The sequence below is a fragment of the Acipenser ruthenus genome, chromosome 12 (assembly GCF_902713425.1).
Source record: "Acipenser ruthenus chromosome 12, fAciRut3.2 maternal haplotype, whole genome shotgun sequence".
Taxonomy (NCBI): domain Eukaryota; kingdom Metazoa; phylum Chordata; class Actinopteri; order Acipenseriformes; family Acipenseridae; genus Acipenser; species Acipenser ruthenus.
This window is the reverse complement of record NC_081200.1, coordinates 8719057-8745780: the sequence shown is the minus strand read 5'-3', so window position 1 is coordinate 8745780 and position 26724 is coordinate 8719057. Positions and strand designations below refer to the sequence as shown.

Sequence of the window (26724 nt, the reverse complement as noted above, 5' to 3'; positions counted from 1 at the left end):
AGCTGTCGCTTAAGGCCAGCACTAAACCCGGGCAACACTTCACAACTGCATGAATAAATTGTATTTCACCACAATCACTTTAGCACTCACTCTGGACTTGTGATCGTGTGTGTGTCTTTGTGTGTGTTCTACTGTGTTTATTCTTTCAAACTGTGTTTATTATTTGGGACTGAAAACCCTTCATTTGCAACAGCGCAATACACATTGCTGGGTATTGCCTGGGATTATTCTTTGCAGTCACTAGACCGTGATTATAAAAATAAACAGCATTGGATTGTGAACTTTGTTGTCTGTCTTTTGTTTCGTAATCACATCACCTCTACACCTGCGCACTGCAAACCACAATACAGTACATGCAGTAGAGCACTTTGTAGATACAGACTGGATGCAAATCCCAATGCATGAAGAGTAAATCATGTTATATAAGTTCATGTGTTGACCCCTAACTCTTATTGTATAAGACCATCTTTTGTTACCCTTGATTTATTTTATTTGAACAAAGATTATTTTTAACTAGCTGCTGGAGTACTGTGAAGGGGCAACTTTACCTATGAATTTAGGGTTTCTTACAGTTCAGGTAAAATCAACAACCTTTCTTCCATAAAAACATGCTTTCAATGTTTTTCATGCACATCATGTAACTATTTGTGAACGAAATATGTTTTTCTGTTAGGTCTACTTTACTTGGGGGCTTTACTAACTACTGAAAACTATTTCACTATTAGTAGTCTGCTACAAAGTTGTTTACAATGATATAGCAGAAAAAAGGATGGCACAATAAGCCAACGCAGAAGTGGTTGTAGAGTTTGAAATATCAGCCCCACGAGACGCTACTTGATACTGTCAGAGGTCGTCAGTATTGACTGCATGTGAGTTTGAATACCGGTCTTAAATAAATCATTCAAAGGTCTTACCTTTTTACCAACCCAGCTGAGCTCAACATATTTTTGACCTGGCTTTGGTTGCCATGGTGACAGAGTTGCAGCCACTTGCACGGGGGGTGAAAGGGTATCTGGTTCTGGAGATTCTCCTGATGTTGGGCTGACAAATCCTGGCAGCAGAGACTCTGTCCAACCGGAGACAGGGATGCTTTGCAGTGGCTGATCACAGTGTTCACCTCGATAGCCCTCCTCACAGACACAGATGTATCCTTCATTGCTGCCACTGCTGCTGCAGTTTCCATGGAGACAGGGTTTGCTTGTGCATGGGTCTATAAAAAACTGACAGAATACAAGACAGCATTACATTTTAGTATAGAATCTTACTGCAAAAATATCCCCAAACTAGTCAACTAATTTAATTAGTTAACCAAAGCCTTCTGGATCAAGAACTGGAAAAAAAAAAAATATATATATATATATATATACATATATATATATATATATATATATATATATATATATATATATATATATATATATATATATTATAAAAAAAAATAAAATAAAACAAATACGTTTGTGAAACGTGGAAATGTTCCTGGACTTTTTTTTTGTATGGCTGTCAATACATTGATGGGTCTATAGAATTCCTATTGAAAAATGATACCTTCCATACTAAACCCTAAACTTAGATCAATCCATAGGTCCTCATTTTAAAGCTTCACTTTCTAAATGACTACAGTTAATTTAACCTAAACAATTATTTCATTGAAGCATCACACTAACTGTAAGGCAATAGCAGGTCCAGCTAATAAGGCAGCCTCTCCCAGCAGGCTTTCTAATCAAAGCTGCAGATACTGTTTCTGTAAATTAATCCAATTGTGGAGGCAAGGTCATGTCAGTGCGGTTACCATGGAGCAGGAGAGCATCAAGACTTGCATAATGGAGCAGTCCTCCCACTGTATTATTAATCACATTGATGGACCAAGGGAAAAATTAAACCAGAGCTTTAGGAAGAAATCTACCTGTGGGATAATGACCATTCTGCCAGCAACCCAATTTGGCTCAAAAGACATTACGTTTATAATAAGAAATGAAGTAGGCAGATCATGTTACAGAACCACACAAAAAAAAAAAAACAGAGCAGTTAGCTGATAGGTGGTTGTCCATACGATGGGCAGTGCCAGTTTGACAGTTTGAAAGAGACATAATAGTGGGTTCGTGACTGTATGTGTATCCTAGACTGCAACAGCAACCAGGAAACCAATATACACAATAACACACAATAACACTGAACGCAGGTACCGTGAGCAAGCTGTATCGACCAGAGCTGTGTGCAGGGAATTGCGCAGGATTGATTTGTACTGAGTACCAAGGATCCCCTAATAAAGTAGCCTTACCCTGTAAATTAGAGTTTAAAATAGGATTTTAAAATACACCAACAAAGACTTCATGGTTTTATACAAAGAAATGTAATCTTACTGTCTGTGTCTGTACAGTACACATCACTACAAAAAAAAAAAAAAAAAGTTTTTAACTACTCCAGCAGTTTAACTATTCCGTGCTGTTTTTTGGTTTTCGGTAGCAACACACACACACCATTGCCTGGTAATTACCATTGCAAAATAACAGGTAAAGAGTAAATCATGTCATCTTATAATGCAGAGAGTAAATCAATTGCTATAGCAAAGCACAGAGCATTAACCTCAATCATACATATGGTTTGATAACATGCTAAACTTTGCTTACGGTTTCTGACACTCTCTGGTCACTAGTTTTCTACATAGACTAGTTCAGCTGTGGGTTTTCAAAACATTATTTTCCTACCATCTCCTTCTTACTCTTAGTTCTTATAGATATTTCTAAGCAGAGGTTCTGTAGCAATACTGAACAGAAAGTAACAATATCAATATCAATCTAAATGCAGTTTTTATTTGAAACTAAACACCAATAAATCAACAGACAGCAGGAAGAAGACACAATAAAAATTGGTAATAAGTTTGTCATGTAAAAATTCAATATTTCCAATTCTTATAGGAACACTGAAATTATAAAACTGCAACATTTTACAATTTCTTTTAGTTTGTACCTTTTTCATTTTACCATTACCTCTTCTTCTTGCCATACCAACCAGCTTAGTTATATTACTTGGCAATGATAGCTTTGTTGTATATGGGGCTTGGCAGAATAAAGATGAATCTATGAGATTGGAAAGGATTTAATTGGCTTTCCAGCAGACGGTACCAGTTCCTATCACAGGAACGCCAGAGTGGAGAGGCTTCCTGGAGTTTTATTTGTTTCCCACCCTCTACAGTACATACAGTTGCCGCCAGCTTGTCTTCCCCAAGTCATTCATTCAAGAATAAACCATCTTGGACAGTGTATGTTGGCAGAAGATTGATTCCAGTGCTTCCTAATCCAAACGGTTTTATGCAAAACAACTAATAGATTTGGTTGGTTTAAAATACTCTATAAAATCTTTTTGTTTTTTACACAGTTTAATCAATGGCTTCTAATATATTTTGTAGCTATACGCACAATATTTTTTCACATTGATCGGCTATGATTATTGTCAGTTCTCATTCTAAATTAAACCAGCTTGAAGTCAGGAAAAACAAAATACATTTCTTACATGGAAATTAGAATAACATTCAGAGAATAATCTACTGTATTTAAATAGATCATACCTAGAGTAAAATGTGTTTTAATTGAATTCCCAGGTGGTCATTAATTCACATCACAAAAAACACTGCACAGCTATGCATAATTGTCTGTCTCTGTGGAGAGGGAAAGCATTCACCCTGTGTCACAGTACACTGCGACAGACAGAAACTTTGAGATAACCTTGCCATACTGTTTACTTGTTACCTTAACGTTCTGTCAGCATTTGAAGATAAGCCCGTGCTTATCGACTGTTGGATCATCAGTATAATATTAGCATTCACCACTCTAACATCCATGTTATCTGTGAGCAGATACATATAGATATGCAATTTCCCTACCAGGGAAATGTTTACTAGTCTTCATAAGATGAACCATAAAGAACAGTGTGTAATTGCTACTTCTGCTTTGACTCAGCACAATTCCTCTGCCTGTTTATCCCAGCTCTTTTTGTTGCTAAATTAATTTTTTTCCCCTTGATAGCATTATTAAATTACTCCAGGTCAATATGATTCTCATACGAAGTACTCATACAAGTATTCAACTGATTTTAATGTAAAACAGTCATTCAGCTGAGGCATGCACTGTAGGTGGAGTGGAATGCTCTTGTGAAAAGACTGTGAGCATGCAACAGCACAGCACAGCTTCCATTGATGCTTATGGAGAGCATGCCATGCTCTTAATTGATGTTTTATCTTTTATACATATTTAACCAAATATTTACCAGTCATTCTTTCATTCATTTTTTTAATTAATATTTAAACTCTCAAATTTACAGATTTATTTACCTTTTCATAGTTTTGCTTTCCTTCCATTTCTCTGTTTTAAAAGTAGACGTTCTGTCCTGTATCCCATGGGCGTTCTAAAGTTTTTCATATGTGCTTACCATAATCTGCTACGATTTCAATTCTTTACCATACCTCTCTGTGCTTTATTATGTTTACCTGTGCTTTACCATGCCTTAAAACTTTACCACTGTATCCTTGTATAAGGGTAAAATTACACCATAAATGCTTCTTTATCTTTACATTTATGAACTGTTTTAAAGGATATGATTGACTGTGTCTTCTATTAAACCAGCATTTGCTAATTTGCAAGATTTGTGCTTCCGCTGAGAGTGGCAAATCAATATAGGCCTATGTATCAATGAGTGGGGATCCCATTAGGCAATTGAAATCATCCATTTCAAGTTTTGAAGACTATTATCTGGGTGATCTTGGCCTAATTCCACTACTATGAGTTCCCTGGTCTTGTTTAGTACTTAATGTAATGAAACTGACAGGGAGAAAATTAAATGAACATTAGAAATATGATCTATTTTCCTCAACCAATAACATTCAGAGTGAAATCGTCCATATCACTTAACTTCAGTTCAAAGCAGTGTTTATAATATTATATATTATAAACCCCTAGAATAGCTTATTTAATAATTTTAGTCTTATACCAGAAACATTTTTTATAAAAATGGACATAGATATTTTTGTATTAAGGCATTTATTTCTATTTCTTGAGTCCAAACAGACCTGAACCATCTGATCGGGGGACCAACTGATCCACCTTCCTTTTGTGGAGCAAGCTCCTCTTGTTCAATGAGCAGTTCCAAAAACCAGCTCTGCTTGTTCCTAACCCTATATCTCTCTGAAATACAACAAATACAGCCTACTTCATTTCACTCGCTGACACACAGGGATGAAAAATGTGAGTGTCATGTTACATTTTGTTTAATGTTTTCATACCTTAAAACACTCATGTGTGGCTTTAGTAAATTACAGACATGGAGACCATAAAATATAAAGCAATAATGAATCTAAGTTGTTTTACTTGGAGAGACTAGGATAAATGCATTTTCAATTTTGGTACATTACTGCTCAAATGAAAGACAAGATGGCTGTACAAAAGTGCATAGTGTGTTTGGCAGCTTTAATAATAAAAGATAAAGAAACTACCTCCAAGAAATAACTCATAAATGCATTTGTAACCTTACTAATTCCTTTGTTATAATTATATATGAACATTCATTAAAATTGTGTCTGAATTGAGTATGTTATTTATCTTTAACTTACTCCACTGTAAACTAATTTGCACATTCTTACAAAGATCCACAAATCCCATTTCAGATTTGTCTTCAGTGTGACCATTATTTTTGTGATTCTGTGTTGCTACTAAAATATTTGTGTTCAAGATGGTTAAGGGTACAAGGCTGAATTGGGTGAGGTACAATTCAGGTGAGTTTAAATAAGCTAGGACTAAACTACTAATAACTGTATTCCTTTCCTCAGATTTTCTGCATGATTCCACCAGGGAATCGAAAAGAAGATTCACTCTGATCCAGAATATTATCTCTCGACATTTGAATTACTTTCATAAGGTTATGATGACCTACATGAATGAGACAGATTCTCATTATAAAAAAAAAAAGTGCAGTGTAACAGCAGACAGTAATTGACAAATGAGGGCATTGCAACTGCACCCAGCAGAGTTTGAGCAAGAACGAGAAGGTAGATGTCCTTCAAAGGACTTATAAAAAAACAGAAAACATGAGGACTTGAACCAGACGGAACTGTACTGCTTTAGACTTGGAAGCAGAAAAGTGGAAAAACCCCCCACAGTATCTTTGGAACCAGCTGTCAGACATAGCCAATTACGTGATGGACTGAGGGGTCTATTTTAATGATCTAAAGAGTGACGGATCTAAATAGCGGCACCTTTTAACTCTGGATTAGTCTTGCAAGTCTTTTCCTGCAAGGTTTATTTATTGCCCCCCGTATTCATTTAATACAATACAATGGAAAAGGGTCTGCAATATATCAGGTTTATGAGTTAGAGCATTCATTTAAAACAGACCCAATGGATGATATTGTAGTCTACTCTGTAAACACCTCTTAAACAATTCTGAAAAACATACAACTCATAATTCAACATCTGCTACCCGCTAGGTGATGTGCACTGCCAAAAAAGTAGATTGTAAAGTGACGAGCACACGGTTTCCTTTCCATCTGTGGCAAAGCATTTGGTTAGTCTTTAGATGGGAAATGGATGTGTGCTTTTGGTCTACATAGATTGCTACCCAGAGGGCTGAACTATAATCAGAATAAACATCAAAGAGCACATACTGTAGGCATCTACTAAGTCGGCCAGCCAGCCAGCCAGCCAGCCAGTCCTCATAGGGCAGTGGGATGAACAATCAACCCCAGCCTATTAGGTTGCTTTTTCAAGTCCAGCTCTGTCATTACTATGATATTAATTTTGACATATGCTTTAACATTCTTTCTAAGATTCGTCAATCAGATCTCCTTGTGCTTACTTGTGTGTATTTTCTGCATTTTCTCCAAACCTGTGGGGAGCAATCAGCCCTCATGGGACTGTTATATCATGCCTTTAAGCACTTACAAGTATAACAAATTATTTCTTATTGAGCTTTCTTTTTAATGCTCTCATCATTTTGCAGATGGACAAATTAAGTCCTTGCACATTCATGACTTTAACAAAACCCATAGATTATTTAACACAGCACTATATTTATATCCCATTGTTGTGAGGCAATGTTTCAGATGTGGACTATAATGAATGGGTGTTAGGAGTAATCTACTCACAAGATTTATTATTGTGGTGGGATGCACATTTAGAGATGTGCCGAAATGTACTAATGTTGTCCAGATCTACAGATTTCGTATTTCGTGATGAATGCACCTGTCTGGTACAAATGGGTAAATCTGTGTTGCTAATGTTTATTAAAGCTGCTGGCTGTTGTTTGTTCCCCCAGTAAAAATGAACAATCTTTTTCCCTTATATTTAATATGGAGCTTTTGCACTCTCAGTTGACAATCATGTTTCTATTGATGATTGTGATATTACATCTTCAGGAGTTGATAAAGCCAGTATCATCAGAACTGCTCAGTTTTCATCACTTGGATTAATTTTACAACTCTTTGCTTCTTTAAAAAATGCATATAATTCTAGCACTGACATTTTCAGGAAACTGAGAGACTTATTAAAGAGGGGAAGTTTTCAAATATTAAATTCATGTATTATTAATGTTGTTTTCAACATCTCAGCTTCTATCTCTCTGTTAAAGAATAAATACATTCCTTTCTCTTGTACTGTGCATGGGTCCAAAGTGACACATAAAAATAAAAAGATAAAAGAAAATGGCACCTTGTTGGCAATTTAAGTATTTTATTTTCTTTCATGGCTGAGTAAATACCACATATTCATTGTTTATTGTTTAATGTTTATTTTCCATTGTAGCATATATCTCATGTATAATTCAACCTGTCATTAAAGTGAAATTATCCATTATACTTCTGTGACAGGGTAGCATTACGGCCCAGGTGGTATTTGGCATGGAACAGAGCCTCAGACACAAAAAGCTGCAGGTTAGCGCAAACGCATACTTTTATTAACAAAATAAGATGGACAAAAAACTAAATAAAGCACACTTCACAAACAAGGGCCAAAACAAAAGGGTCTACAAAAACTCACGAACGCAGGATGGAACAGCACAGCCCAGCACGGCACGGTCCACCTCCACCTCCACCTCCACCTATCACCAACATTCACTATACACTAACACCTGTGAACACCTATTTTATATATCTGTGGCTGGAGCCTAATTAATCATTTTGTCCATTTTGGGCTCCAGCCACATTTCCACGTGTTTTGACAGGTGACCCCCCTCCCTGCCAACCCAATATTCCCCCCACACACACATATAAATTCCGCAGAACTTTTGCCCCGCCATAACTTCCCGTAGAATTCTCTATAGTTTAAACCCACTGTCTACCATGTATTATGTAGTATTAGCTATCTAGTTGTTTATTGTAACATAAGCAAGACTATCATTGGCTGCGTGGACGCACATGTTAGCTACTCATGATCCTACCCAATCAGAGAGCTGAATGGAACTGAATTCCATTGTGCTGGGTGTCAGTAGAGATTGAATTATATAAACTCGGTTCCACTGAGTATCTAATATGACTGGACTGAAGCTACACAATGTGTACTGCAGACAGTATCATATTGCTTCAGTCTTTAACTAGATTTCTGTTCTTTGGTATTACTTGAGTATCATTAGCTCTAAACTGAGAGTGTGCAGCAGAATTGTATTTCATAGGAATTAATAAAATAATTCAGTGTAGATTTTAGATACAATTTTTGTTGTATCATCTATTCCCTTCAATGTGTAGTGTACGTAGCTCCCTAGTAAGTCAATACATTTGGCCTCATTTACGAAAGGGCACTAAAATGTATGGTGCACGATAATTGCAAATAGTGTGCATGTTAATGATTTCCATATTTACTACTGCAATTTTATTCATTATCGCGTGTGATACTTGGCATATTCTGGCGGGCTCTAAATGTACTGCTTCACACTATGATAACACCGTGTAAAATTTTTTTATTTTTTTTTGGTTCCTGGGTAGTAAGTGTTATTTCCTAATTGCTTATGCCTCAAAAGTATAGAAAATGGCTATTATTCCCCACAAACTTTGCTTTTGTGACCAGGACAGTGATATCTTGAAATTTACCTATTTCCAATGAGAAAACGGGCGAATTTGTGTCTTTTCGTTCACATAAAGTCAGAAAAAAACAACATATGAATCCAAATTAACATGTATTTATACTAAAGTAATACAAAAATGACTACAAAAGATTTAGAAGTGAGTAGTTTTTCGAGATTTACGATTATACTGTAAATCACTTTCACGAATCAGTGCCCAAATGTAGTCTCCCATCATGTTCTCGTTATCTTGTCCTTGGTAGCGGCGTTCAAAGTCCAGTATATCCTGGTGGAAGCGCTCGCCTTGCTCCTCTGAGTACGCTCCCATGTTCTCCTTGAATTTATCAAGATGAGCATCAAGGATATGGACTTTGAGGGACATCCTACAGCCCATTGTGCCGTAGTTCTTCACCAGAGTCTCAACCAGCTCCACATAGTTTTCGGCCTTGTGATTGCCCAGGAAGCCCCGAACCACTGAGACAAAGCTGTTCCAAGCCGCTTTTTCCTTACTAGTGAGCTTCTTGGGGAATTCATTGCACTCCAGGATCTTCTTTATCTGTGGTCCAACGAAGACACCGGCTTTGACCTTTGCCTCAGGCAGCTTAGGGAAGAAGTCTTGAAGGTACTTGAAGGCTGCCGACTCCTTATCTAGAGCTCTGACAAATTGTTTCATAAGGCCCAATTTGATGTTCAGTGGTGGCATCAGCACCTTCCGGGGGTCCCAGCCGTACTCATCATACTTCAAGGCGTCCAGCAAGGTCTTGATGCTGTTGTAATCCTCTTTGAGGTGCACCGAGTGAGCCAGGGGAAGAGACGGGTACTTGTTACCATTATGGAGCAGCACGGCTTTGAGGCTCCTGGATGAGCTGTCAATGAAGGACAGTATAACGAGAACATGATGGGAGACTACATTTGGGGGCTGATTCGTGAAAGTGATTTACAGTATAATCGTAAATCTCGAAAAACTACTCACTTCTAAATCTTTTGTAGTCATGTTTGTATTACTTTAGTATAAATACATGTTAATTTGGATTCATATGTTGTTTTTTTCTGACTTTATGTGAATGAAAAGACACAAATTCGCCCATTTTCTCATTGAAAATAGGTAAATTTCTAAATATCACTGTCCTGGTCACAAAAGCAAAGTTTGTGGGGAATAATAGCCATTTTCTGTACTTTTGAGGCATAAGCAATTAGGAAATAACACTTATTACCCAGGAGCAAAAATTGTGTTACATGGTGTAATCAGAATTAGCACACCCTGAGATGGGTGTGCTATTTCTCTAGCCTGAAAAATAGTGATGTGCATGCAGTTCGAGTATTTTTACTGATTCGATTCGTTTGATTTATTCAGTTTAGTGAATCAGTTCTAACTCAAAATAAATACATCTTGCTGAATTACTTGGTTATGAAAATTTGTTTTTATATGAACAAATCTGGCAGCAAGGGCCATTTAAGTTAAGACTGTTCACGGTTTCAATCAATGAATCAACATATTTCTTAATGTATTTTGTAGTACAGAAATAGGCAGATATAACTAGAAAGCAGCTTTCTTAGAACACTGACACAAAAAAACTCAATAACACAAATGTAATATAATGGAGGAAACAGAAGAGTATTTTATTTCAATGGAAATCACAAACAGTAAAAATAAAAAAGATGTCAGAGTATTAATACTAAGTTCTCAATATTTAACTTAAAATAAGTTTTTAACAGCACTGAAAAAAAGATACTGATAAGCTGTAGAAAAGCGAAATAGTAAACAGTACCACTTTGAAATGTACCTTTTTATGACTTGGCACTTCTTTTCTGCACACTTGATAACAATGCTCATTACGTGTTTTAATTCTGCAACTTTTCCACATAATGCCTGTTGCTAGCTGGTCCAGTCATATATGGTGCACCCTCTGTTGTAATCCCAGTTAGTTGCTTCCAAGGTAATTCTGCACTTTCCATGGCTTCTTTAAGTTAAAAAAAAGTCATTTCCTGTGGTTGTGTTATTCATGGCATCCACATCACTTTCATTTTTTTTTTCATTTTCAGAAAAACCTTTCTTTGACTCCATAGCTTCTTTCATTTCCAGTAAACTCAAAATATGTTCCTTTGTGCAGCGTACATATTGACTATTCATCTGGATAACATTAATTTAGAAATCTTCTGTGTTCCGACTCCGTGACATCTCCAACTACTTTTTGGCTACTGATTTAAAATTGTTCACAAGCTAAAATAAGTAGTTTAAACAAGCCTTTCCTTCGCTATCCTAACCAAAATGATGTGTTCTGTGCTGTTACACACATGCGTGAGGAAACGGATCATGTGTGCTATTTGGTTGGCTATTTTACTACCTCTGTGAGCTGTGATTGGCTTAATGGGAATGTCACTCATACAATGCAGACTGCACATGTTGAATATGCATGTTATATTAAAAGCTCACGGGGAATTATATTAAATTTCCCACACAGAGGACAAGTTTACAGGACGTGTGGTATTGATTGTACTCGCATAGCACTGCCACCCCGATCCATGGAGCCTGAAATGCCAACAAGGAAGAGAATTGAGGCTACATCTCATCAATCAATATTTCTCGAGCACGCAGAACAAAAAGAAAAATATGCCATTGCATAACATGACTTTTATTGTATATGCAAAAGAGAAAGGAAAAAGGCTTTTTTTTATTTTTATTTTTATTTACATCAGACAAGGAATACATGTTCAAATTAAAAGGTAAGCAGTGCAGTTTCACTTTACGTTGCCTGTGCCTGTCCCCTGCTGAGTGCTGTGTCTGTTGATTTGCTAATTTTCAGTCAATGTAAGCTGACGTCACCTTTCCCAATATGCTACTGACCAAAAGATACGCCTGGACTGCTGGGGCTTTGATATCACAGTGGTCAAGTCGCTGACATTATTGTGCACATAAAATTAATCGCTCATAATACATGCAGTGTGCACGGTATGGTATGTAAATTAGCCAAATACTGTGCAACTATTTTAATGCGTTCTCTGTTAGTAAATGGGGCAATAAATTTAGATTTATCACGCACGTTAGGCGCACCACTTTACATGCGCGGTAACTCCAAATTTGCCCTTTCGTAAATGAGGCACATTGTATAGCAAAGCTTAAAACTTAAATAGTTTTCTGGTCTACAACCATAAGTACTGTATAATGCCGTATCAAGAATCAATCCCCCTAATATAACATAATAGAAAAACTTTAGGCCACACAGACCAACATATGTGCAAGATGATTTTTGGGGCTATCTATTTTTAGAGCTGTCTCATTCCCCATGTGTATGAGATATTCAAAATTATAATTACTGCAACAACCTACTTTCCGCTCAGATGGCCCTCGATAGAAGTAGTCTGTGCCCATGTTAATAAGGAAAACATAGCCTTCTTTTTGCTGACATTTATATGACTATTGCTTATGATTTTGCTATGCCTCTCTTGACTAGACATAATGACGAATAGCTTTGATAGAAATAAGAAAAAATACATGATGAGACACAAAACGACGGAACCGTCCTATTTAATCTGTGTTTTATTGTGTACACAGGTATGTATACTGGACAAGAAGGTCCAGTATACTGGACAAGAAGGTCCAGTATACTGGACAAGTGAGTTAAATTGCATGAATCAAATTAACTTTAGTTAAGGTGTCAAACTGATTGTTAAGCATCAAGCTTTATTAATTTAAAGTCTATGGGAATCTTACTATTCTCAGTAGTGCCTTTAGGGAACTCTTCATGACACCTGCTACATTGACCTTTACTCTGGCTATTCCTGCAGCATCAAAGCCTTGCCTTCTCTTTGCAGGGTGCAGAAACCAGTGACCGATTCTGTGATCTTTAACATTAAAGAAGAGCATCCTTTAAAGTACTGACATGCTGTATTTACTTCACTTAAAATCAGAGAGCTTTTCAAATCGGGTGAAGGTAACCCCGTTCTGTCCTATATACTGGATACATGCAGAAATACAAATCATAAAGAAGAACCTTAAGAAACAAAGGAAACAATTTGATCACAGAATCTAAACAGAAGTGGGCCAATAATGATGAATGGTTCTGCTAATGGAACTGTGGGATTCCTCAACTGCCCACCTTGGGCGATACTTCTGCCACAGTCAGTCTGTCTTCTTGTTACAGTGATATTCAGTTGCACTGTGCTGGATACCATTTTCCAAATGTCATCCTTGCGCAAGGAACCGCGGCACCTGCTGCTGTCAAGCCTTCTCATAAGTGACCTAATTTACTTGACCTTGCTGACTTCAACATCTGCAATGTGGGCGATGGACATCAGTTTGCCCAAGGGTTTCTGTCTCATCAACTATGTGCTGGTCTTTTCAAGCATTATAAGTGGGTTTTTCACTGTCAATGCTATGGCTGTGGACAAATACATTGCAATCTGCTGGCCCCTTCATTATCGGTTAATCTGTACTCGTGACAAGACTCAGAAAGCTATCATTTCCCTATGGATCCTGGCGATGATTTACCCTTGTGCATGCTTAGTGGTTCTTCTTGCCCTGGAGCACCTTGCACTCTTTACGAAGTCACTGAAGTGTATATTTCCTCCGGTCGAGGAAGGGATTCTAGACACTTCCTTGGTGCTGTTCCAGGTTCAGGAAGCCTTGCTTGGACTTACTTTTCTCTCAAGTGGGGTCACTATCATTTTTTCCTACTGCATGATTTACAAAGAGGCCCGCCAGACGTCTCCAAAGGTCAGAGCCCGCAAAACTGTTCTTCTTCATGGGCTGCAGCTATTCCTTTACTTCATCCCTGTGGCTAACTACATCCTATTCACAAACCTGACAAATGAAAGAGCCAACATTGGAATCCTGAGCCATCTTCATTTAGTCAACATCTCTCTGTTTCCAGTACTACCCCGATGCCTTTGCCCGGTTATCTTTGGGCTGCGTGACAGAGAGCTTTATCAGAACGTCAGGAGAAGACTGCAGAGTAAAAACCAAGTGGGTGCACAATTGGACTCAACAGAGTTTGAAATTATACCAGTTAAACCGTGAGACAGCACCACAGATTCTCCATGTAAGCTGGATTTATCTTTCTTATGTGTCTGAGAATGCATAAGGATAGGTCTGTACACATGTCAACTGGAACCTAGACCATATAATTTGCTTATGGGTATAAATTAATAAGTTATATAAATATCGGACAGTATTGTGTGTGTGTGTGTGTGTGTGTGTGTGTGTGTGTGTGTGTGTGTGTTTGTGTATTATAAGTAAACAATGCAATTTAGGATAAATAAGTTGCATTTAAACTGTTAATGATTTTATTATTATTATGTGTGTGCGCACATACTGTATATGTATCTATGTATATATGTATGTATGTATGTATGTATATATGTATGTATGTATGTATGTATGTATGTATGTATGTAAAAATGTATGTATTTATTTACCCTACATAAAACTGGATGTGTTTCCAGTAAGAAAAAAACCTTGGCTCTGATGAGCAGAACAAATGTAGCAAGAACATATTGTGACTCATATTCCAATGAATCGGCAAATTTGACATTTAATCTCATTACAAATTATTGTACAGTCTGTAATTACATGAAATTAACACATAAGGACTGAGTGGGAAGGCATGAGATTGTTATATCCAAACTATTGCAAGTGGTATTTGCTGTCACACTACTCGGTACACTGCTTTTAATTGATGCTAAGGATTTGCCAAGAAGCAATATTTAGTTTATCTGTAAAAATAATAAAACAATTATTCCACAGAATTCCTTCCATGTTCATTATGGGTTGTTGTTTCGATTTCATAGCTTTTTAATTAATATGCTGTACTAAACTATACATTTTTACTGCACTTAATTATATAGAGTTTCATTCTGCTGCAGTTAGACAGTACCTGCAGTGTGAAACAAAAAAAAAAAACTACAGAGACAAGTCAACATGAATAATGTATGGTTGAAAATGCAACAGACATTTCTTCATATTGTGTTCACTGAATTGAATAAGCCCATACTAAAAAAGAAAATCGCCCCTGAGTGGAAATGTAGGAGCTACACACTTTCTTGACACAAATCAGAAACTTACACAAGATCAAAATTCAACAAAGGGTACTGGTACAAAAGATTAAAATGTGTTGTTTTTATAAATCCAACTGATATGCACTTAACTCACAGAGCGGTAATTATTATTATTTGTTTATTTAGCAGACGCCTTTATCCAAGGCGACTTACAGAGACTAGTGTGTGTGAATTATGCATCAGCTGCAGAGTCACTTATAATTACGTCTCACCTGAAAGACGGAGCACAAGGATGTTAAGTGACTTGCTCAGGGTCACACAATGAGTCAGTGGCTGAGGTGGGATTTGAACTGGGGACCTCCTGGTTACAAGCCCATTTCTTTAACCACTGGACCACTCAGCCTACAATGTATCTATAACTATACAAAGGATAGTAACAGCATGGTAGTTTAATGAAGCAGTAAGCCACCTCTTCTGTCTATACATCACTGCCGAGAGCTCGGACAATAAAGTAAAAGCCAGGGAAAGAAAGCAAACAAAAATCAATGAAGCTCCACGATGGAAACGGTTTCACACTGAGAACAGAGAATGCAGCGAGTGTTTAGTGGCTCAGATTAATTTAAAATTGATTTCAGAGTCTGTGTTAATGTAAACCAAATCAAGGGCTGGACGAACCAGCATTTCGAGGGGGTAAAAAGCACCCAGTCGGTTAAAATGTATTAGCCCATTTCATTATTGCAGCCTTGTGTGTAGAGAAAAACAAGCCTGGAAATAACACCCTGAAACTCCCTTCAAATGATACCATACAATTAACTCCCATGCATAAAACAAATTATAAGAGCCCATACATTTTTGACTGCCAGCTTACACAGCAGCTGGTTCTTGAAAGCATGTGATTAATTATTGTTTAGTTAGTCCCAATAAAAGATATCACATCTCCTTCTCTTTGTCTATCATCTCTGGACTGATACAGCTACCATTTTATTTTATCAGAAATTCTGGGTTATTTGCAGATTCAAAGGTGGGTTTAATAACAGTACCGCCGGCTGGGTAGATTGTATCCCAGCAGTGTCAGCCCGGTAAGATTCGGGGACAGAGGGTTTGATGAATGAGAGTCTAGGGCCAACACACATGGGGATTCTCAGTGAATGCTGGGATTCATGAGACAAAGCAAGGTGTCATCTGAAGGGGGCACTTCAGTTTTTGGCCTGCTTCTAAGAGCCCTCGAACCACAGCTCTTTAGTGTTGCCCTGCTGTATCTTTTATGCAAAAGACAAAATACAAACTCAAAGGAATTTACTGTCAAAAAAGCTGGATCTAAATTGGAATAGAAATCATGCAGAGCAAATGAACACATAAGGAAAATGGAATGACTATTACTGCATGTATTATTTATGCATTTAGACACTTATCCATCCCAGGGTGCCAAGAAAGGAACTTAGATAAACTCCAATGTCTGTGTTTATATTATTATTATTATTATTATTATTATTATTATTATTATTATTATTATTATTATTATTATTATTATTATTATTTCTTAACAGATAACCAGTATGGAAATAAAAGGCAGATTTACCATTGAAAGGTAGGCTATAAACAATTTAAATTGAAGATTGATTTGTGAGGTGACCCCCCCCCCCCCCAAAAAAAAAAGAGCGATTAATGCTTTAAATAAGCAGTCTAAAATGTAAAATACAAGATTTTGTTTGTTGAAACATTTGTTTTATTAAACTTTTGTTCTTGTATTCCTTTGTTATGTCTTTTCTAAAAAAGTTCTCCTTAGTAATTCTGTGAGGAAGAAATGTTTCAGACAGGGGGAGATATAAAGGAAAGCCAATACCATGTTTAAATGGGTTGAGGGTTGTTGTCAGCAAAAAAATATATATATCTATATATATATATATATATATATATATATATATATATATATATATATATATTTGTGTCGTTCTAATTAAGTTATTATCTGTTGTATCATCATTTCCAACCAATATTTATCTCCCATTTCTTGCCTTATTCCTTGTGGACCTTTATTCTATCACCCAGGTAGCAGGAGGTTCGAGGGCACTGCTGTTTGGTTGCTAAGCAACAAACAGCACTCCAGAATGAACGAAGGACGAAAGTACACAATGTGATGATGGAACGGCACGCCTGTTAATACATTTTAATCTACTTAAAATGTTTTGTACCGCAATGCAAATGCAGGTATATTGTATCTATATATAAAATAAATAATAATAATTCTATAGAGCATATTGGTACTGTTTAGTGTAGTGGTGCACAACTCAGGTAATGGAGGGCCAATGTCTCTCCTGGTTTTTGCTTTAACCATACCCTAAATTAGTTAATTGGACAAATTAAGCTTCTAATAAGGTCCAATAAAGTATTTTAGGGTGCAGTTGGAATAAAAACCTGCAGGACCGAGTTGTGCACCACTGGTTTAGTGTATACTGCACCATTTAAAGGAGAAAAGTCTTGTCTCAGTGCATTACGTTTCAGTGCATTGGGGCTTCTGGATATGCGCAAGGTCATATTTAACTGTTTAACTGCTGGAATCATTTAGTGAAAATGTCATTGCAGGTTTTTTTTACACAACATAGTGTAGCGTGCACGGGGGAAGGCAGCAGTAGGGCTGGTAGGTGACATAATCACACACAAAGACATAAGCCCGAGATACTCCCCTTGCAAAGGAGCCGGCTCTTTTGTACAGCAGTATCGGCGCTATGCTTTAGTGCGAGAGGTCCCGGGTTCGTGCCCGCCCTCCGCCTGTGTGTGGATTGCCTCGCCCTGTGTGATGCGCCTGCCTGCGTTAACCAAGATCACTACAATAGTATTCATTAAAATGTATTTATGTCCAGATTTACAAACTTATTATTCTCTGTGTCCTGATTTATAAACTGTAGTGTATCTTAATAGGCCAAGGGACCCATGCATAACTCTTCTGACATTTCTAACTATACATGCTGAAACCACTTGTATATACATGTACCTACTTACCTGCCTGACATTATTTCCATCTGTTATGTGTCACTGTGTTTAAAAAAATCAAGATGATCTCCATTCTTTATAAGAATGTTATAACAACTTGCCTATGAAAGATCTCTTGGTACTATTTTGCCCCTGAACAGATGTGTGTCCTAGCTGAATTTCAAATAACTAATTTTTCTGATTTCAATGTTAAATATTTTCATTTACCAAACCCTGAAAGGAGCTGTTGCATTCCAGCTGTACTATTCTATATAAAGATATTCAAGTAAATAAATGATGTGTGGTTTCTTTATGTCCAGTCTGTACAATGCAAAAGAGGCTTCCTTGATTTCATTACCGGTACTTCTCTCTGACAACTCTACATGGGAAAGATGAAGCCGTACCAGTTTCTGCTGCTTTTTTTTTTCATAACACGAATTATTAAAATGTAATAAACCTTCAGTGAAGTATAAAATAAAGCAATATTCACTTGTAGCCAGCAGAAGATAATAATATTTATATAAAGGAGAAGATCACACATTCTGTGTCAGTTTATTTAATATTTATTGTACTGTCTAAAAAGTTCAACATGAAAATGAAATGATCTGGCAGGTTCAATTCAGACATTCCAAATCAAACCCCTCTGAATGACTGACACCAAACGTGCAAAATAATAGGGTGACGCACAGATGTGTTTGTGTAATGACAGCAAATGTCCTTTGAAACTGATGATGAAAGTCAACTGAGACCATGCAAAATGTAAAGTAAATTCCTCTTGAAATACGGTACATTCTGCTTGACTTTTCCATGCTCTGGTTCTGCTGAAATGGTTTATTGAGCGATTGCTGTTTATTGGTCGTGTTTCAATTATGTATTTTAGAATTCCTGCTCAAAGGTCCAGCTAGTGAATTCTCTATGTCTGCAACTGTAGAGTCAGAAGAAATCATCTTACCTTTCTAAACCCTTTATTTTATCATAGTAACCTTGTAAAAAAGGGTATATTTTGTGTCTTTTGGGGTTTGAACACACCCTTAACAAACCTGATGACTGGTTTGTAAAACATACTGTGCGAAGGGATACTATTCTTTAAAAAAGTCTTCCATAATAAAGATACATAAGACTCAACACAATGCAGAATATCAGTACAGTGTTTGTTTTGCAATATTGACTGAGCCTTTGGTGCATACTGTTATTGAAAACTGACTGAGCAAATGCACATTTTGAGTGAATACAAATCCCCATGCAATCTTGTAGCAGTTTGGTGGTCACTTCTCAGTTTATAGTTCTGGGGTGCTTTTGCAATACAAAGGAGCTGATAAAAAATGGTTACATTCCCAATTTAGGAGGATCTCTGTGTATAACTGCATTCTAATCTTTTATAACCTCAACTGCGGAGAAACTTAATTTTCAAAAAACAAAACAGTTTTCCTCCCAGCAGGCACCTAAATGCAGGTGGTTGATTCGTCCAGTAATAAATGCTCTGGGAGCATCCACACTGAATAGCATCTGTTGCATAGAGAATATTATTCATACATAGTCACGCTGGGGACCTGAATACTAATTTTGCAGTTGCATTGTAACTTTAAGATTAGAATTAAGTTAACGGTGAGGAAATAAGTTTGTGTGTAGATGTTCCTTAAGCATTTGCCTTGGACAAATCAACAATGTGCCACCTAAACAGGAAGACAACTATTCTGTTAGCAGACTTTCTTTTGCATTCACAGCTCAGCCATGACCATTGATACAATTCCTATTAAATAACCTTCTAGTGTAATGTGACACTAGTCCACAAATAACAAATTAATCCACAAATAACACACTCATGCCATGTACATATTGTCTGCAATTTATCAGTTTTAGGTTTTAGCATTTGACTTGAGCTTAAATCCTATGAAACTAGTTTTTGTCAAAGTGAAACCACATTCACGGAAATCAAATCCAGCCCTCTAATACATTGTCAATAAGTATTCATATTAGGAAACATCCCTTGTTGCCGAGCAGTGATTGAAGGTATTATAGTTGAAAGACAAAAAGGAGGTGCTAACACATGTCCAGTGGATTTCCCCATTTCTCCTGGATGCACTCTATTAGACAGTCTTTGATGTACATGTAACAAGGAATAAAGGCTTTTCTATGAACTTCTATTGGTTTTCTGTATCAGTTCTTGCGCTTTAAACCAGGTTTTGTAGCGGAGGGTTTCAGATGATTGGCCAATATCTTTTGGTATGCTATGGAATCCATTTTACCATGTATTGGAACAAAATTTCCTGTGCCATTAGAGGAAAAACAGCCCCATAGAAGGATATTACCACCTCCATGCTTGACAGTAGGTGTTCTTTTCCTTGTACGCCTCACCAGACTTTCTCCAAACGGAACGACTATCAGCATGACCAGATATCTCAATTTTTCTCAAACCTTTGACCAGAACTCATATCCATCATTCAAATGCTGTTTTGCAAACTTTAAGAGATTGTCCTTGTGACATTTTCCTAAAAGTGGCTTTTTCCTGGCCTGCGACCATTGAGACCTTCACCATGCAATACTCGACCTATGGTTGAACTGGAAACCCCAGCCCCATATATATATATATATATATATATATATATATATATATATATATATATATATATATATATATCTTGTAATTCCCGTTAAGAAACGCTGCTATGGTGAGGAAGTGTGTCTCAATTAATCACTGTGGCAGCCTCTGCAGAAGAAGATAGCAGGGGAGCCATTATACGGAGGAACCTGATTACTTTCATTGCTTTTTATTGTCACACTGATTTGTCTCTAAAGGCAACGGAAACAAGTTCACTCTCCCTTTTTGTTTCTAATGAAATCCACATGCTGCAACTGAATATATCAGTGTGACCTACTTAAACCTGTAAGCCATGCATCTTTATTAAGATGCATGAATTTTCGAGACACATACATTACATGTAAATTCATTATAATGGACAACCTTCAACATTTCAGGTTCCTGGTATGATTCAACTACAATGTATAGCTAGTGTAAGGCAGCGGGTTGAGTGAGACAGCAGGGAGGGGGTTAAAACCTCCCTGAAGAGTAAAATGGAAAAAAATGCACCTTTTGTTTATTGTTTAATTGTTTTGTGCTTCTGTTAGTTAGTTTTGTTAATTGTTTTATTGTTTAATTCAACTGTTTTATTATTTAATTATCCCCTGCACCTGGGCAGTAATTAGGAATTGGGACCAGGGCAGGGTATAAAAGAGGATCAGTTAAGCTGATCAGGGCTGCTGAGTAGAAGGAGGCAGGTGAGGTGTTCTGCTTCCGAGCAGTCAGAAAAGTAAGTGCTGTGTTAGCGTGTGTGTTCTGTGGTGCCAGGTAAACGGCTTAGCCGTCCTGCAAGTTAGTCAGCGCTCCAAAACGGAGTTAGGTTTTTGTGTTTTGTTTATTTGTGTGTTGATTAAAAATTTATCGCAACCGCGCTCAAAAACTCAATTTCTCTGTGCTGGGTTGTAATTTTAAAGGGGCACGAACCCGTGAGTGGTGCAATCTTTTAAACTAGTGAAGAAATATTTGCAATGTAATCTGAAGTACTATTTCAGGGTTTCTTTGGTCAAGATCGATACTTGATAACCCTTTCAAAATACCAAGTGAGATCAATCACTGGTACTGCAAGCCAGAAAGAAAATACATGAGAGGGCTTGGGGTTGTGGTACATCATTAATGTAATGCAACACCACACAACAAAGTAGTTCGATAGCATTGTGGTTTTATAAACATACAGATGGGAGGCTCGTTTCATTTGCCTTAGCTGGGTTGAGTAAAGGATTGTAAAATGTGAATAAAAGTTACACAACCATTTAAGCATTTTGCGATTCCACAATAAACCATATTGCTGCTCTTTCAACCATTGAGCTCCAAATACTTATTCATGTGGTTTTAATTTGTCGAACCTCAATTTGATCCTAGTATTGGTTTGTATATTCTGTACATTAATGGTATGCTCACTCTTAACTGATTTATAAATAGTTAATTAAATGAACAAAATATGCTTTTTAAATAGAAACTACTGATAAATCATTTGAAAAATTGTGTTTTTTCAACAGATAGAATTTATGGAATGTCTGCATTATAGTGGAATTTTCTGACAAGATTCTGCAGAGAAAAGCACATATTTCCTTAAATGAACTGTAAGGCAATCCCGCGCAAGGAGTGCTAATAGACCTACCATATTGTTTCAGAGTAGCATACAGTATTCAAATTATAGACATAAAAGAACATGTAAATACCATTTTTGGAGACCACCTACAGATTTTTGCAACACTAATTATAATATACCAGACATTACTGGTAATGCAAACAAATACAAGTCTGTGCACTAGGCAGGTCTTAGCACTTGTAATTTCTCTATACTGTCACTCCTAATCCATTTTATAAACCAACTGAATTGCAGGAGCAAAATTGATTATTCCTGTAAGATTCCTGCTTAGTGAAGTAACTGAAAGGTGTATAATAAAGGTAGACACTGACATACTGAGGGTTAGTTTACAATCAGACCTCATTGTGTCCATCAAGCAGCTCATCAGATTACATACCTTATAACAGTGGATGCATAAAAACCTTAACATAGTAAAACATAATAAAGTGTAATAAAGCATAGTGAAAGGATGGTAAAGCACAGGTAAGCATCGCAAAGCCTAGAGAGGTACGGTAAAACATGTTTATGGTAAAACAGACTGTAGCAAATCAAGTGTGGTCCAAACACAAAATGAGTTGATTTCTAATTTATAGGGTTTCAGATACTGACTTTAAAAAACAAACAGTCTGTTCACAAATGCTGCATATTTTTTGTTTGTTGACGTTCAGAAGGCCCCATTTGCAAATAAAGCTGGATTTGCTATCAGTCAGTAATACAACTTTCTCAGCCTATAGTTAATGGTATTTTTATGTCTATTGACACAACCAATAGTTTTTTTTTAAATGTTACAATATTCTCAGAATGATAAAAATATCACCAATTATGTATTTTCTTGGTGAAGTAAAGATGGTGAATACAGAAATGTGTCTAAATAGTATAAAGGTTGACATCTTAACTGTACACTGTTCACTCTAAAACCACAGTAAAAGAATCCTTCCAAAATGGTGGACAGTTCATGAGCTAACTAGCTGCAATGCTCTTCTCTCTGCTGCAAGGCCTGGCTTAATTAATTACATTTTAAGCATTTGAATACTAAAAAAAACTAACGACACAAAATTTGAATGAATAAATTCATATCCAGACTTTTTTTTTTTTTTTTTTTTTTTTACAGAATTGGATTACAAAGACTGCAAAGTGCCATACTTCTACAGCAGAGCACTTTCTTATTATTACTTGATAAGGCAAAGTTTACACTTTCATTTGAGAGCTTTTAAATGACAGGGGACTATTATCTTATCATCAAATTGATTTCTTCAGCTTTTCACCTTGCAGTTCACATGAAATAATTTCAATTGAATTTCACAATGTGAGTCAAATCCTTCTTGCTACATGCTTTTAACACTCTAATATGTGCATTAATAATGTGAAACAGCCTACATAAAGACCCATTTTAAAATCAACTTAAGTGTGAATATATAATTTTGTCATAATAGGAAAGATACATTAGTTCTCATATATCTACTTATGTTTAAAGAGAATGCCTGTAGAGAGGCAACTAAGATGGAAGGACTTGTTCAAACCTGCTAAATAATTGTGGTTTTTTTTTTTTTACCATTCATTGCTTTATCATGTTTTTGCTGTGCTTCATTACATTTTGCTTTACTGTAACTAGAACTAGCGAGCCCCTTAGTCACTGTGCAAAAGAACCAGATTGGTCTGACAAAGTATATAGCGCTTTTAACCTCATTTCACCGTCAGGAATCAGAATCTGTAACGGCAGTGCATCCCACAACACTGCTCGTTACACTTGCAAAAAAACAACTTTATACCCAAAGCAATTCCTTGTATACTATTGAGGTTGTTTTTATTGATTTCATCTATTGTTAAATAGGCATCTGTAATCTTAAACAATGCTGTTTAATAATATGAAGAAAACATGCTACCAGTTCCACTTAGCAATAAACTCATCAGAAAGCTTGCTGGAGAATAGTTTGGCTTGCAACCAACGTTCAACAGAAAATAAATATCTGCTTGTTTGAACTAATTAAAAAATCTATTGCAATATTGATTGGTTACATTTACACATTGCTATTTTTCAGGGCTCCGAAGTCTTCATGGTCTATTTATTGTTTCTTAAATGGCTTGCAATGTTCTAATGAATAATACATTACATGACTGCGGTATTGTAGCTCATCCTTTAGGGAAATGTCTTTCCTGTGCAGCTGCTCTTTGCAGTACTGTACTCATGGCTACACCATTTTGTCTGCCTGGACGGACCCAAACCCACTTGAATTCAGCACTGGCTGAACTCTTTCAGAGACAATGTCTTAATGGAAGCATTCACAGCATGGCCGAATAAGGTTTGCTCGACCACAGATGTCTTTTGAACCTTGTTCTTAATCATTGAATGGACTGATTCTGTTAAGAATATCGATCAATACTTGTAATTTCCCTCTTGTATCTGTATCTGTCTGTTGTTGTATCTGCTGCTAAGGGGAAGATTTCGTTTAAATTATATTTAGTAAAACTGCATTTTATAACCAACATTATTTCCCTCTTCTTTGGCACTATTCTAGTTATAGGTGATCCCAAACACACCACTGCATTAAGCCCTTTGTTTAAAATACATACATGTTTGATTGAATGTCACCATTAAACAGGTGCTGTATTTTTTATTGATTGAATCTTTCCCTATGTGCTCATATTAGTCAATCTAGTCACACTTTCTTTAAATTTAGGCTTTCGCTTTAGTTTTTGCCTGTGATGGAATCAAAATGATACATTGTTTATACAGGCTTTCCTGAATACCAACAAAATCTGAACATCTGCTGTCTGATCATCTGGATAATGCACAATTTGTTACAAACATGAATTTGGGCTCAGCCCCAGTGCCTCTGATGGCAATGTTAAAGTATATGTGCATTTTACTAAACTTGTGTACTAGGAAAAGCTAGCTACCAAATGTCATCATGAATTAGCACTTATATTGATCATTCAGTTTCTTTAAAAACATTACCTCAGCCATGTGATCTTCTAAGATGTAACAGCACAACCCAAGCAATTATAGTTCTCTCTCCATTTACTTGCAAATGCATTATGTTTACAATGAAAAATTAACTTTTATAGAGAACCTAAAACATCTCTGTACAACTGGAAGCAAAGATAAAGCACAGTGGAGACATACTGTTTTAAACTATGAAGGATAACATCCTAATCCTGTGATACATTTATAAGTAATATATTGTATCATCAGGTCTTATAATGTCTCTATTGTAATTTATTATAACAAATATACATTTCAAAGATGTATACCTAGGAATTTTTAGTTTAACTATTAATACTGTAACGTTTAATACTTGTTAACTTTTTTGCATAGTAAGATAAACTAATGATGATAATGTCTTTAAACAAAAAACATAACCCATGCATACATCTATTACCAATACCTTGAATAGAATTGCAACTCACGTCACAACTTAAACTTAACAAATTAAAAAAAAAAAATACTAAGCAATGACACATCAAATACTATGGATTCCTATTGATTGTTTGTTATTTGCTTGTCTTTGTGATTAAAAATACAGTACTGAAAGCAAAAAACAATGTTGGTTTTCCCTCTTACATCATAATGATATTGGATTTTAAAAGCTTGTGTTGCAAGTTGTACATCTCCTTTCTCTGACATTAGTAGTATCTCAGTGAGAGGAATTATAAGATGCTGTTTAATATTGATGTATTGCTACCAAAAAATCAATGTCAACCAAAATTACTTGCATAAAGGATTGTCCTCCAAGAGGCGTACTGCCTTTTACCCTTGTGCATATTTAACAGGCTTAAAAACAGAATATGCTAAAATATGAATGTCTTTACTGCCTATGGTGGTTAATTATAATGATTCCATACACAGTTCAGAACTTCTGTCAAAACCCAATTAGGTTAAATAAAAAAAACCAGCAATGCAATGCATCATTCTATTACTAAATTCCTGTTAAATGCATCAGCAGTTTCATGTCAAATTTCAAAAAAGGTCATTCTGCTTGCTATACGCATCTTCTACTTAGAAACAGTATCTACTGGCTTGCAGTCAAGAGGTTGTAAATCTGTTGCCAGAGTGACAGCATTTTCATTTTTCAAGATTTAATTGGCAGAACATGAACGTAACAAGCAATATAGAAACCACACACACAAAAAAAGCATCTATCCCATAAGAAAGGACATCAATATAAACAACCACCTTACCTCACAGTTCATGCCTGTGAATCCCGGGCTACAGGTGCAATGGTAAGCCAGGTTTTCTTGCAAACTTCCAGCTGTGAAGAAGCAGGTGCCATTATTCAAACAGGGCTTATTTTCACATGGGTTTGGAGGAACAGTTGGAACAACTGTAGTAACAGGGCTGGACAAGGAGAAGACCACATTGAGGTGAACCAGTAGACGCAGGAGAGGGTACATCTTGAAAGTGTGTTCCTGAGAGGAGCTGCTTCTCTGTGTGTTAGCTCTGCTGTTGTTTTTGCTGGTCGTGGTGCTTGCTCGTTCTCTCTGCTGCTCCTTGTGTTCTGTGTTCTGTATGCTGAGTGGCTGTGCTGTGCTGTGTAGGCAAGCTGTCAGACTG

The 26724-nt window shown here is 36.5% G+C and overlaps 1 protein-coding gene across 1 annotated transcript in view; it reads right to left on the bottom strand.

The window, feature by feature from the left end:
- LOC117417295 (delta and Notch-like epidermal growth factor-related receptor) overlaps positions 1-26724 on the bottom strand; it is a 51567-nt gene extending 24843 nt beyond the window's left edge. The window contains exons 1-2 of the mRNA XM_034029338.3: positions 26352-26724; positions 915-1220 (exon numbers count right to left, since the gene is read on the bottom strand). Of these exons, the coding sequence (XP_033885229.3) occupies positions 915-1220; positions 26352-26564 (519 nt within the window). The 5' untranslated portion in view covers positions 26565-26724. The remainder of the gene's footprint in view (positions 1-914; positions 1221-26351) is intronic.